Source organism: Mizuhopecten yessoensis, unplaced genomic scaffold (assembly GCF_002113885.1).
Source record: "Mizuhopecten yessoensis strain PY_sf001 unplaced genomic scaffold, ASM211388v2 scaffold2329, whole genome shotgun sequence".
In the NCBI taxonomy this organism is placed as follows: Eukaryota; Metazoa; Mollusca; class Bivalvia; order Pectinida; family Pectinidae; genus Mizuhopecten; species Mizuhopecten yessoensis.
Genome location: NW_018404492.1, coordinates 251,496 through 266,698, shown reverse-complemented (window position 1 = coordinate 266,698; position 15,203 = coordinate 251,496). Strand labels below are relative to the sequence as shown.

At 35.8% G+C, this 15,203-nt stretch overlaps 1 protein-coding gene across 2 annotated transcripts in view; it reads right to left on the bottom strand.

The window, feature by feature from the left end:
- The window catches only part of LOC110445569 (protein CASC4-like), a 32,812-nt gene that overhangs the window by 6,342 nt on the left and 11,267 nt on the right, over positions 1 to 15,203 (bottom strand). The window contains exons 6-7 of one of the 2 annotated variants that reach the window (XM_021490232.1): positions 12,050 to 12,681; positions 2,543 to 2,596 (exon numbers count right to left, since the gene is read on the bottom strand). In XM_021490232.1, coding sequence (XP_021345907.1) covers positions 2,543 to 2,596; positions 12,050 to 12,681 — 686 coding nt within the window. The remainder of the gene's footprint in view (positions 1 to 2,542; positions 2,597 to 12,049; positions 12,682 to 15,203) is intronic. The other variant, XM_021490233.1, reaches the window with a different exon arrangement.

Below are 15,203 nucleotides of genomic sequence, written 5' to 3'. Positions count from 1 at the left end.
TGACAGATGATAGGGGTTGACAGTTGACAGATGATAGGATTGACAGATGATAGGATTGACAGATGATAGGGGTTAACAGTTGACAGATGATAGGGGTTGACAAAAGACAAATGATAGGGGTTGACAGTTGACAGAGGTTGACAATTGACAGATGATAGAGGTTGACAGTTGACAGATGATAGGGGTTGACAGTTGACAAATGATAGGGGTTGACAGATGACAGGGGTTGACAGATGATAGGGGTTGACAGATGACAGATGATAGGGGTTGTCAGATGATAGGGGTTGACAGTTGACAGAGGTTGACAATTGACCGATGATAGAGGTTGACAGTTGACACATGATAGGGGTTGACAGTTTACTAATGATAGGGGGTGACAGATGACAGATGATAAGGGTTGACAGGTGACAGATGATAGGGGGTGACAGTTGACAGATGATAGTGGTTGACAGTTGACAGAGGTTGACAATTGACAGATGATAGTGGTTGACAGTTGACAGAGGTTGACAATTGACCGATGATAGAGGTTGACAGTTGACAGATGATGGGGGTTGACAGATGACAGGTGTTGACACATGATAGGGGTTGACAGTTTACAGATCATAGGGGTTGACAGATGACTGATGATAGGGGTTGACAGATGATAGGGACTGACAGATGATAGGGGTTGACATTATAGGGGTTGACAGATGACAGATGATAGGGGTTGACAGATGATAGGGGTTGACAGATGACAGATGATAGGGGTTGATAGATGACAGGTGATATGGGTTGACAGTAGACAGATGATAGGGGTTGACAGTAGACAGATGATAGGGGTTGACAGATGATATGGTTTGACATATGACAGATGATAGGGGTTGACAGTTGACAGATAATAGAGGTTGACAGTTAACAGATTATATGGGTCGACAGTTGACAAATGATAGGGGTTGACAGATGACAGATGATAGGGGTTGACAGATGACAGATGTAGGAGTTGACAGATGATAGGGGTTGACAGATGACAGATGATAGGGGTTGACAGATGACAGATGATAGGGGTTGACAGATGACAGATGATATGGGTTGACAGTTGACAGATGATAGGGGTTGACAGATGACATATGATAGGGGTTGACAGTTGACAAAGTATAGGGGTTGACAGATGACAGATGATAGGGGTTGACAGTTGACAGATGATATGGATTGACAGTTGACAAATGATAGGGGTTGACAGATGATAGGGGTTGACAGATGATATGGTTTGACATATGACAGATGATAGGGGTTGACAGTTGAAAGATGATAGGGGTTGACAGTTTACAGATTATATGGGTCGACAGTTGACAGATGATAGGGGTTGACAGATGACAGATGATAGGGGTTGACAGATGATAGGGACTGACAGATGATAGGGGGTGACATATGATAGGGGTTGACAGATGACAGATGATAGGGGTTGACAGATGATAGGGGTTGACAGATGACAGATGATAGGGGTTGACAGATGATAGGAGTTGACAGATGACAGATAAAAGGGGTTGACAGATGAAGGGGTTGACAGTGAACAGATTATAGGGGTTGACAGATGACAGATGATAGGGGTTGACAGTTGACAGATGATAGGGGTTGACAGATGACAGATGATAGGGGTTGATAGATGACAGGTGATATGGGTTGACAGTAGACAGATGATAGGGGTTGACAGTAGACAGATGATAGGGGTTGACAGATGATATGGTTTGACATATGACAGATGATAGGGGTTGACAGTTGACAGATGATAGAGGTTGACAGTTAACAGATTATATGGGTCGACAGTTGACAGATGATAGGGGTTGACAGATGACAGATGATAGGGGTTGACAGATGATAGGGATTGACAGATGATAGGGGTTGACATATGATAGGGGTTGACAGATGACAGATGATAGGGGTTGACAGATGACAGATGATAGCGGTTGACAGATGATAGGGGTTGACAGATGACAGATGATAGGGGTTAACAGATGATAGGGGTTGACAGATGACAGATAAAAGGGGTTGACAGATGAAAGGGGTTGACAGTGAACAGATTATAGGGGTTGACAGATTATAGGGGTTGACAGATGACAGATGATAGGGAGTTGATAGGGGTTGACAGTTGATAGGGAGATGATAGGGGTTGACAGATGATAGGGGTTGACAGATGATAGGGAGATGATAGGGGTTGACAGATATAGGTTAACAGATGATAGGGGTTGACAGTTGACAGATGATAGGGGTTGACAGATGATAGGGGTTGACAGTTGATAGGGGTTGACAGATGATAGGGGTTGAGAATGATTGTGTTAAAACCTCTTAATCATCTGACAACAGACAAGGTGGCTGTAAGAATGGATTAGGCTTAAGACATTACACAACTGACATCTAATGATCTCTCAATTTGTAAACTTAGAAATGTATACTGACAACAATCACATTAAAACCATACATAATAATACAACAATATAAGATCCATATTTTTAAACACATAAATAGTTCTGAAATATATCTGTTTTATTAGTGTGTGAATACTCACAGGAATAAACTTCAACCTGTTGTCTCCAACGTCCGGGTCATCTTCATAGTCGTCCTGAGAAAACAGATGAACAGTGGGTATATGTGGTATATCAACAACTATCTACAAAATGGTGCTATGTAGTACCAGCATCAACAGCTATATATCTATCATTCTATTCAAATTTGATCGGATCAATTGTTTCTAAATGATCAATTGATGTTTCATGTGAAAATAAATCTTTGGTTTTATTATGATCTAGCTTAAACATTGATCCTTTCCAGAAATGAACAACAAAACTTCAATTTTAATTGTTCTAAGTGTATGTAATACACTGGATTGCTAAAATGAATACACAATATATATTTATGCCAGAAGTGTCATCATTATTTGTTACATGCAGTGTCAAAATATAAAATGTTAGATTACAGTCAGTTGTGAAGTTACTAAATACAAGTGTACTGTGAAATCTTTTGTATGGGAGTTACTTTCATTATTTCATGATCTCTCTTATCCATGAATTCCACGAAAGGTTGTGACCAGGATAGCAAAGGAAGAGGAATGTACTGTTTTGGCAGAAAAGTATATGTTTCATAGAGGGAATAGATGTCCAAAGAAGAAATTTAGATGAAATTAGATAAAAGGAAACTACACATTTGATACATCGAATTCAGACTAGATGGTTCACAGTAATTTGTATTTATGACTTGCCATGCAATGGTGAGTTAGTAAGTGATAGGGATAGAACACAATATTGCAAGTAATTTAGATTGTTTCAAATCATGAGATTTATCAAGAACTCGATGAAAACAATGACATTTTTTGTTTTAGCGAGTTCATGTATAAGGATGGTGTCAAACATTGTAGATCCAGCTTATAATGTCCTTACAAGGGGGATATAGTGGTATTTATGATTTTATAAACCTGTTTTGACCTCTGACACATCCAATAAAGGAGGTCTCCCTCACTCCTCATCTCCAACCAGCTGCAAGCAGTGAAATGTTGACCCCAAAATTCAAAAATCACATAAAGGCTGATGAATGAAGGATAGTTCATGGTAAAGGGAAAAGTTGAGTGAAATAAAGAGGCTTTGTAGTCTTTTATGGATAAAGTGATAGCATTCTTGAGTCTTATAAAGGTAATGTAGAATATGTTTTCTTCTATGTTTTTTATAATCAATGGTCATAAAAATGTAAAATCTTTACTGAATTACTGTTGTGCATTTTCATACAACAATATAAAGTTTAAATTGTATCCTACACAATTCTACTAGGTGCATGTATTTAGAAGTGTATAGTACATCATATCAAAATCTTGCTTTAGGTATTGCTGTACAATTTTTACAGAAGTTCATCCCGTTGCTTCGATCTATACAGAACGGTTTCCTATAAAACTGTTCTTACTGATACATTATATTAACATTGTTGATAATTACTATTAACGAATATCGCATTGTAAAACAATCCATATTTATGTGTTGAACTTTCTAACCAATCCCTGATTAATATTAGCTATGAATTATTATCTAAACTATATGCACAACCCTGCTGCTATATTGTTATATATTTGATTGTGGGACCAATCTTGCTTGCCAAGAGTGGATGAGTCATAATATCACCTGTACGCTAGCCTGTGGCGATATCGCCGCAACTGCACCAGAACAATGTGGCTATATCGCCATGAGTGTGCCAGAACATTCTGACTATATCGCCGCAACTGCACCAGAACAACGTGGCTATATCGCCATGAGTGTGCCAGAACATTCTGACTATATCGCCGCAACTGCACCAGAACAATGTGGCTATATCGCCATGAGTGTGCCAGAACATTCTGACTATATCGCCGCAACTGCACCAGAACAACGTGGCTATATCGCCATGAGTGTGCCAGAACATTCTGACTATATCGCCGCAACTGCACCAGAACAATGTGGCTATATCGCCATGAGTGTGCCAGAACATTCTGACTATATCGCCGCAACTGCACCAGAACAACGTGGCTATATCGCCATGAGTGTGCCAGAACATTCTGACTATATCGCCGCAACTGCACCAGAACAATGTGGCTATATCGCCATGAGTGTGCCAGAACATTCTGACTATATCGCCACAAGTGCACTAGAACATTCTGGCTATATCACCGCAAGTGTACCAGAAATTTCTGGCTATATCGCCGCAAGTGCACTAGAACATTCTGGCTATATCACCGCAAGTGTACCAGAACATTCTGGCTATATCGCCATGAGTGTGCCAGAACATTCTGGCTATATCGCCACAAGTGCACTAGAACATTCTGGCTATATCGATGCAAGTGCACCAAAACTTTCTGGCAATATTCTGGTGATTATATCGCCAGAAACCCAATTTGCATACGAAATCTGAACATGCGGTGCTATCACAGCAATAGTGTGGTGCTATCACAGCAATGGTGTGGTGCTATCACAGCAATGGTGTGGTGCTATCACAGCAATAATGTGCCAGAGACTCAGTATTTCTGTAGGGTGACTGTATTTTCACATACAATTATGGTTCAGCCAATGCTATGTAATAGCTTTATATGCTAAATGATGCATGACGTTTAGTGAAATGGACTCTAATCCAGAAACCATCGTCGGTGTATCACACATCTTGTGACAACAATCCTAATATGATTCATCCTCAAATTTCCCTTCATTTTTTGTGAGAAGAAAGTTTAATTGTTCAGAATATGTCTCTAATATTCTCCATGCATGTTTATGTACCAGGAACATATAGATATGTACTATAGAATGTTTACCCCATTACATTTGTAGCAAGATTAAGCTATATATTTTTAGGTAGCAGAAATCCAGGAAAAAAGCTGGTATTGCTTAGGATATAAAATGCTGAAGGAAACATGCAAAAGATGAAAGATGAATTAAACACCAGAGTCTTGTTGTTCAAAGTTTGGTTAGAATCACTGTAAAGCAAATTTTTAACAACATTATATTTTTTGGTTCTTTTCTGTTTGACTTTTGACGACTGTCTTAAGTCCTGTACATTTGATTTTAATATGTTTGTTAATACTACATACAGTATATAAATGTTTAAACTAACTTTCCTTAAAGCTTATTAAACTTTGAACAGCCAGCCCCTAGTAAAGCTTAATAAGAGACAATATGATGAATTTTGTTGGAAATAAAACATGCAAATTACGGTATTTGAAGAAACCTGAAGACCAGAAGCTACAATGAGATGTTTAACATAACATGTTTAATTTGGATTCAATCTCATTTTCAGTTTCTTGAACTTTATAACTTCTGTTACCATTATATAGTAACTTAATATGTAATACATGCGGATACATGCAATATAGGGATGCAAGCTAACATACACTAGAACTGCAAACAGTTGCTGAACAGATTGTCAGAAGCGGTCATTTTACCTGCGGAGACTACAAAATACATGCTTAGCACAGCTTTATACACAGTGCAATAACATTTAGCGTGTACACTTGAAACTTTCTAAAAAATCTAACCCAATGATTCATAAAAGTATGCAGAATTTCAATATCAGTTTGTATAATACATGTATGTAACATGATTTTTCCTAAAAAAATATATAAATCCAGATGTAAGGAAAGTGTAAACCAGGTATTATATTTTGTTGTAAGCTTAAGGCTAGAGCTATTTTTGCCATCAATACATATATCTCCTCAAGTAAGATAGGTGCTGTTGATGTAGTGCAGTAAATGTAGTGTGTGTCTGTGATATATGGCATTGACTGGCCATATATTTGGTACTGCATTTCATAAAGTAATGTTACTCAAGCGTAATATATATTTATTTATTAATATGTATCATTCACTATCGACTTCAGTTTTCTTATTAACAATTCCTGCTAACAGCAGCAATAAAAAGATTTCATTTTTTCAACCTCATTTATATTGATTATAAGTTAAAATAATGATGTTATGTTCTAAATTGAGATAAATCTCTCATTATATCAAAAGTGAACATTATCATTCATTTCTGATAAAACAAAATTGAAATACATCATGCTGCATATGATTAATTGGCAAATTTTTTGTTTTATAGAATGCATCAATTTAAATATTTTTTATCAACTATTTTAAACTGACCTTTTTATCAAAAGGTCCTGAAATTACTTACAAGTACCCATAGGTTGAATATTATGACATTATCACAAGTACCTAGGTGGAGAGGGCATTATTGAATACTTTTTACCAGAGATTTTCTTCTGTGATGTGATACTCCTGAATGTCGATTTGATCCTTCCATATTGTGGTGTTCATTATGTGGCAGGTGGATAATAATAGGTTAAAGGTCTATGGAGGATAATTATGACAAAATACTTCATTTTTCATATACCTGTCCTCCTTGTAGTATATATCTATATGTACCTGATCATGAATAAGAGGCATCCGTATACTTGTACAACAGGTGTTCTCACCATTACAAGTCGGTTTTAACTGCAAATTGTTTAATTATACACATCATAAAATGTATCCCACTCATGTATAAATAATTCTAAACCCAAGGTAAAAATCAAACTATTTTGTATTACTGATTAAGGAGTCTACAGGGTATGTACTTGTAGCAGAGCTAAAAAGAACTCCAATGCAACACAGTTCAAACAAAAAATTGGTTCATGTATCAAATAATGACACGCACCAGGGTACATTAGATAGGATAACCATTCTATAGTATTTTAACAGAAAGGGATGATCATTTTATAATCTATCACCATCTCAGCCAGGAATTGTATATAATTATTGTTTAATATCTAGAACCATCTCAGATAAGGATTACCATTCAATTATCTAGGACCATCATCAGATAAGGATTACCATTCAATTATCTAGGACCATCATCAGATAAGGATTACCATTCAATTATCTAGGACCATCATCAGATAAGGATTACCATTCAATTATCTAGGACCATCATCAGATAAGGATTACCATTCAATTATCTAGGACCATCATCAGATAAGGATTACCATTCAATTATCTAGGACCATCATCAGATAAGGATTACCATTCAATTATCTAGGACCATCATCAGATAAGGATTACCATTCAATTATCTAGGACCATCATCAGATAAGGATTACCATTCAATTATCTAGGACCATCATCAGATAAGGATTACCATTCAATTATCTAGGACCATCATCAGATAAGGATTACCATTCAATTATCTAGGACCATCATCAGATAAGGATTACCATTCAATTATCTAGGACCATCATCAGATAAGGATTACCATTCAATTATCTAGGACCATCATCAGATAAGGATTACCATTCAATTATCTAGGACCATCATCAGATAAGGATTACCATTCAATTATCTAGGACCATCATCAGATAAGGATTACCATTCAATTATCTAGGACCATCATCAGATAAGGATTACCATTCAATTATCTAGTACCATCATCAGATAAGGATTACCATTCAATTATCTAGGACCATCATCAGATAAGGATTACCATTCAATTATCTAGTACCATCATCAGATAAGGATTACCATTCAATTATCTAGTACCATCATCAGATAAGGATTACCATTCAATTATCTAGTACCATCATCAGATAAGGATTACCATTCAATTATCTAGTACCATCATCAGATAAGGATTACCATTCAATTATCTAGTACCATCATCAGATAAGGATTACCATTCAATTATCTAGTACCATCATCAGATAAGGATTACCATTCAATTATCTAGTACCATCATCAGATAAGGATTACCATTCAATTATCTAGTACCATCATCAGATAAGGATTACCATTCAATTATCTAGTACCATCATCAGATAAGGATTACCATTCAATTATCTAGTACCATCATCAGATAAGGATTACCATTCAATTATCTAGTACCATCATCAGATAAGGATTACCATTCAATTATCTAGTACCATCATCAGATAGGGATTACCATTCAATTATCTAGTACCATCATCAGATAAGGATTACCATTCAATTATCTAGTACCATCATCAGATAAGGATTACCATTCAATTATCTAGTACCATCATCAGATAAGGATTACCATTCAATTATCTAGTACCATCATCAGATAAGGATTACCATTCAATTATCTAGTACCATCATCAGATAAGGATTACCATTCAATTATCTAGTACCATCATCAGATAAGGATTACCATTCAATTATCTAGTACCATCATCAGATAAGGATTACCATTCAATTATCTAGTACCATCATCAGATAAGGATTACCATTCAATTATCTAGTACCATCATCAGATAAGGATTACCATTCAATTATCTAGTACCATCATCAGATAAGGATTACCATTCAATTATCTAGTACCATCATCAGATAAGGATTACCATTCAATTATCTAGGACCATCATCAGATAAGGATTACCATTCAATTATCTAGTACCATCATCAGATAAGGATTACCATTCAATTATCTAGTACCATCATCAGATAAGGATTACCATTCAATTATCTAGTACCATCATCAGATAAGGATTACCATTCAATTATCTAGTACCATCATCAGATAAGGATTACCATTCAATTATCTAGTACCATCATCAGATAAGGATTACCATTCAATTATCTAGTACCATCATCAGATAAGGATTACCATTCAATTATCTAGTACCATCATCAGATAAGGATTACCATTCAATTATCTAGTACCATCATCAGATAAGGATTACCATTCAATTATCTAGTACCATCATCAGATAAGGATTACCATTCAATTATCTAGTACCATCATCAGATAAGGATTACCATTCAATTATCTAGTACCATCATCAGATAAGGATTACCATTCAATTATCTAGTACCATCATCAGATAAGGATTACCATTCAATTATCTAGTACCATCATCAGATAAGGATTACCATTCAATTATCTAGTACCATCATCAGATAAGGATTACCATTCAATTATCTAGTACCATCATCAGATAAGGATTACCATTCAATTATCTAGTACCATCATCAGATAAGGATTACCATTCAATTATCTAGTACCATCATCAGATAAGGATTACCATTCAATTATCTAGTACCATCATCAGATAGGGATTACCATTCAATTATCTAGGACCATCATCAGATAAGGATTACCATTCAATTATCTAGGACCATCATCAGATAAGGATTACCATTCAATTATCTAGTACCATCATCAGATAAGGATTACCATTCAATTATCTAGTACCATCATCAGATAAGGATTACCATTCAATTATCTAGTACCATCATCAGATAAGGATTACCATTCAATTATCTAGTACCATCATCAGATAAGGATTACCATTCAATTATCTAGTACCATCATCAGATAAGGATTACCATTCAATTATCTAGTACCATCATCAGATAAGGATTACCATTCAATTATCTAGTACCATCATCAGATAAGGATTACCATTCAATTATCTAGTACCATCATCAGATAAGGATTACCATTCAATTATCTAGTACCATCATCAGATAAGGATTACCATTCAATTATCTAGTACCATCATCAGATAAGGATTACCATTCAATTATCTAGTACCATCATCAGATAAGGATTACCATTCAATTATCTAGTACCATCATCAGATAAGGATTACCATTCAATTATCTAGTACCATCATCAGATAAGGATTACCATTCAATTATCTAGTACCATCATCAGATAAGGATTACCATTCAATTATCTAGTACCATCATCAGATAAGGATTACCATTCAATTATCTAGTACCATCATCAGATAAGGATTACCATTCAATTATCTAGTACCATCATCAGATAAGGATTACCATTCAATTATCTAGTACCATCATCAGATAAGGATTACCATTCAATTATCTAGTACCATCATCAGATAAGGATTACCATTCAATTATCTAGTACCATCATCAGATAAGGATTACCATTCAATTATCTAGTACCATCATCAGATAAGGATTACCATTCAATTATCTAGTACCATCATCAGATAAGGATTACCATTCAATTATCTAGTACCATCATCAGATAAGGATTACCATTCAATTATCTAGTACCATCATCAGATAAGGATTACCATTCAATTATCTAGTACCATCATCAGATAAGGATTACCATTCAATTATCTAGTACCATCATCAGATAAGGATTACCATTCAATTATCTAGTACCATCATCAGATAAGGATTACCATTCAATTATCTAGTACCATCATCAGATAAGGATTACCATTCAATTATCTAGTACCATCATCAGATAAGGATTACCATTCAATTATCTAGTACCATCATCAGATAAGGATTACCATTCAATTATCTAGTACCATCATCAGATAAGGATTACCATTCAATTATCTAGTACCATCATCAGATAAGGATTACCATTCAATTATCTAGTACCATCATCAGATAAGGATTACCATTCAATTATCTAGTACCATCATCAGATAAGGATTACCATTCAATTATCTAGGACCATCATCAGATAAGGATTACCATTCAATTATCTAGTACCATCATCAGATAAGGATTACCATTCAATTATCTAGGACCATCATCAGATAGGGATTACCATTCAATTATCTAGGACCATCATCAGATAAGGATTACCATTCACATTATCTAGACCATCATCAGATAGGGATTACCATTCAATTATCTAGGACCATCATCAGATAGGGATTACCATTCAATTATCTAGGACCATCTCAGATAAAGATTACCATTCACATTACCTAGACCATCTCAGATAAAAATTACCATTCACATTACCTAGACCATCTTAGGTAGGGATTACCATTCACATTATCTAGACCATCTCAGATAAAGATTACCATTCACATTAACTAGACCATCTCAGATAAAGATTACCATTCACATTACCTAGACCATCTTAGGTAGGGATTACCATCCTATAACCTATTGTAGAAAAAAAAATATGAAGGTATCAGAAAACCAACACAACTATAAAGTGGGGTGGTCATTCTGTAACCTAGTACCTTCTCAGAGAGGATAAATACACAGCATGTATATTTCTACAACAGGGTAAGCAAGTCAAGCATGTAGTGGTGCATATGTATCATATCCCATAAAAATATTCAGTCTATTACTGGTATTTTTTAAAAAAAAATGGTCTATACGGGCAGGCATCTGATATTACTGGAGACATGCAGGTCCCATACATTACTGTCACCTTAGATTGAGTTGGTATACATATATATATACTAGCTCTACAGGCTACTAACAGAAAACCTGAAAATCTCATTAAAATCTTACAAGTTGCCACTACATTCTGTGATCTTAAAAATTAAAAAAAAATCTGGGTGAATAAACCTTAATACACTGATTTGTGCAGTCCATTGAAATTGTCTTTGTTATTATTTGTGTAAAAATCATTCTTCTATAAAAGGTATGATAGCATAGGTTGTAAGGCTTTAGGGGAAATGGGTTATTTACAAGCTTCTTCAAATTCTGTTCTGTTTGCTAAAACTATCCTAGTTCTGATGTTCCTGCTAGCTTGCACCCCTCCATATCCTATACTTCATCTACCTCCATCTTTTTGCCGTCGCCCTTTCCACCTGTCTTTTTATCATCTCCATCATCATAGTCATCATAATCAACTTTGTCTTTGGCTGCCTGCTGGCCAGCCATCTGCTTGTTTGACATAGCTGTGGTCTGATTGGAGATTTTAGGTTTGCTGTTACCCTTGGATTTGCTCATTTCTACCATCTTACCAGCAGTCTGACCAACAGGATTAACCTCTGCTGATACTTCCTCCTTTCCCGCTTCTCTCGGATCTGCCTGACCTTGACCTAATGTCTTCTTATCTGCCTGACCTTGACCTAATTTCTTTGCATCTGCCTGACCTTGATCTGCAGTCTTTGGATCGACCTGGTCTACAAGAGTTTTATTGCTAATTCCTTTTTTAAACTGATTTGAATTGTCCAAGAAGTTCTGTTTTGCTATTTCTCCAGCTTTCAAGGCAAGAGATTTATGAAAGTTCCCCACTCCCAGAGAAGAAGAATTTGAGAAGATTGGATTAACAATGTTGTTACGGAATTTGTCTAACAAGTTTTGAATGCCTGAGGTTACTGGTTTAGCTGTAGTAGCCCCCATCTGACCAGGCTGCTGTACCTGATCATCAGCATCCGCAGGAGGGTTGTTGTCATGGTTATCTGGAACTGAAAAATCAGTGTTTTTTGTATATGTAGTCACCTGTAAGAAATATGGTGTTGTGGTTGAGGTTTTGGATTCTGGAGTTGTCTTTGTGACTTTATATCTCATTGTATTTCTATCACCAGTAGGTTTTGTATACAAGTCCTTAGGATTGTTCTGTAACTGTTTCGCTTGCACTTGTTTCCGATTTGGGTCCTGTTTCTGTTGTTCTGGGTTGTGTTTCATTTGTTCTGAGACAATTTTTTGCTGGAGTGTGTCTGTTGTTGTAAATGAAAATAACTCAGAATCAAGATAAGTGTTTAAAGGTTTTAAATACATTTCTAGATAGTTAACCTGAATAGTCAGTCTATGACACATAATTGATAACAAACTTGTTAACCTTGACCATTGATATTCAGACATGTATAGCATGTATTGTATTTATAGTACAGCTACAGGGAATGTAGAATTAAATTGAAAGCTTTAATGCCTTTTTGATTCATCATTTTCTTTTTACACAGCATGGTTTATATTATATATGATAGCTACGTACTATCACTAATACAAGCCGAGCTATTGTTTAAACAGATAAGTGAAAGTTATATGATTATATACTGATTATCTAATTATGCTAATTTAGATCATCACTACAGCATACTTATAGACTGTTTTGAAATTAATCTCTTTTCTCAAGAAAAAATCAGAATTATTTGCTAACAAATGTACGCAACGAGCTATGATCTTTCTTTCATCTCCATATACATAGACACTTAATTAGTTTAATTATTTAAATAACATTTGTTAGTGAATATGTCACAACAGAAAATAGACAGTTATCTAATGTTAAATCACGATGTCACAAAGTTTTGCATCATTACATTCTTAAGAAAGAAATACTAGAAATAACATTCTTCAGTCCTCATAACACAGTGAATATGAACCACAGTTGTAACCTATAAGTTTCCAGGTTATGTGTGACCATGGCCCCAAATAACATTTAATATTCAAAACACTCAATAATAACATAAATGGGGTTGTTATCCTTACCATAGCCCTGTTTTGACGAAAGTCTATAGCTACTATATACATAAACTAACAAGAGACCCAGAGGGCCTGTATTGCTCACCTAAATATGTTTAAAATAATTGATATGAAGTAAAGATATAGCACTCCATGGTAGGTGCTGTAATTATAAGTACATATCAATTTCAGAAAGATCCATCCAGTACTTGAGATATAGCGAGAACAAACTTCAAACAGTGCCCCACCATGATGCCCCTAGGGAGGGTCATACCCACCAATTATACATAATTGAGACCCCTTGGACCAAGGATGCTGCAGAATAAATAAGGATAAAATCCCTTAATCCTGATGGTCGAAGAAGGATTTTAAAGGTTTAACTGCTATTTCTCCTATTGGGCCCCGTCCTTTTGCCCCCTAGGAGACCACACCAACTGTTTATACAAAATTGGGCCCACCTTCAGCCAAGGATGCTTCATACCAAATTTGGACAAAATCCTGTCATTCGTACAGAAGAAGAAGATATTTGAAGAGTTTGCTATGTTTCCCCTATTGGGCCCTCCCTTTTGCCCCCAGGGGGGCCACACTTGCTGTTTATATGAAATTGAGTCCCTTTTGCCCAAGGATGCTCCATACTAAATTAGGATAAAATCCCTATGGTAGAAGAAGGATTATAAAGGTTTTACTTCTATTTCCCCTATTGGGCCTCACCCCTCAGGTCCCAGGGGGGCCACACCCACTGTTTATACAAAACTGGTTCCCCTTTACCCAAGGATGCTCGCCACCAAATATGGACCAACTCCTTTAATTCCTACAGAAGAAGAAGGATTTTAAATAATAATTTGCTATGTTTCCCCTATTGGGCACGCCCCTCAGGCCCCTAGGGGGGCAGATCCACCGGTTAGACAAAATTGGTCCCCCTTCCCCTAAGGATGCTTCTGACCAAATTTGGTCAAAATCTGCTCAGTCGTTCATGACTATTAGCATTTTAAAGGAAAAGTTGATGGACGGACGACAGATGCTGTGGTATGGTAAAGCTCGCCATGGTCCTTTGGACCAGGTGAGCTAAAATATCTTTAGTAGTAATTTTTAAATTGCAACCGGTTCCCACTTGTTTGAATTGACTGCATGCTATGGTAAACTTTCCATTTTAGGCGCACAGCCACTACTTCTGAGAAAGTTAACAACTTTTTCCAAATCCCTGATTTATTTATCTTTTCTTAACCAACGTTTTTTATAGAGACTACATTGATCTGTTAAAGGTAATTTTTCTACAATTTGGTGCGGGAGCTGTATATATAAATATGTATGTCATTGTGTTAGAATTTTGAATGGAGAGCGAACAAAAATACCTATATTTTTATACAAAGAATGAAATCTAGCACAATGATGGTTTTGACAGGATGTCAGAAAAGTCCGATGTTTCAGACACCTATAAATATAATAAAGTGATGTCTTTTTTCGAGCACTTACATCCACTCTTTTTTAATTGATATTATTAACTTTGAATAAAACAGACAATAAGACA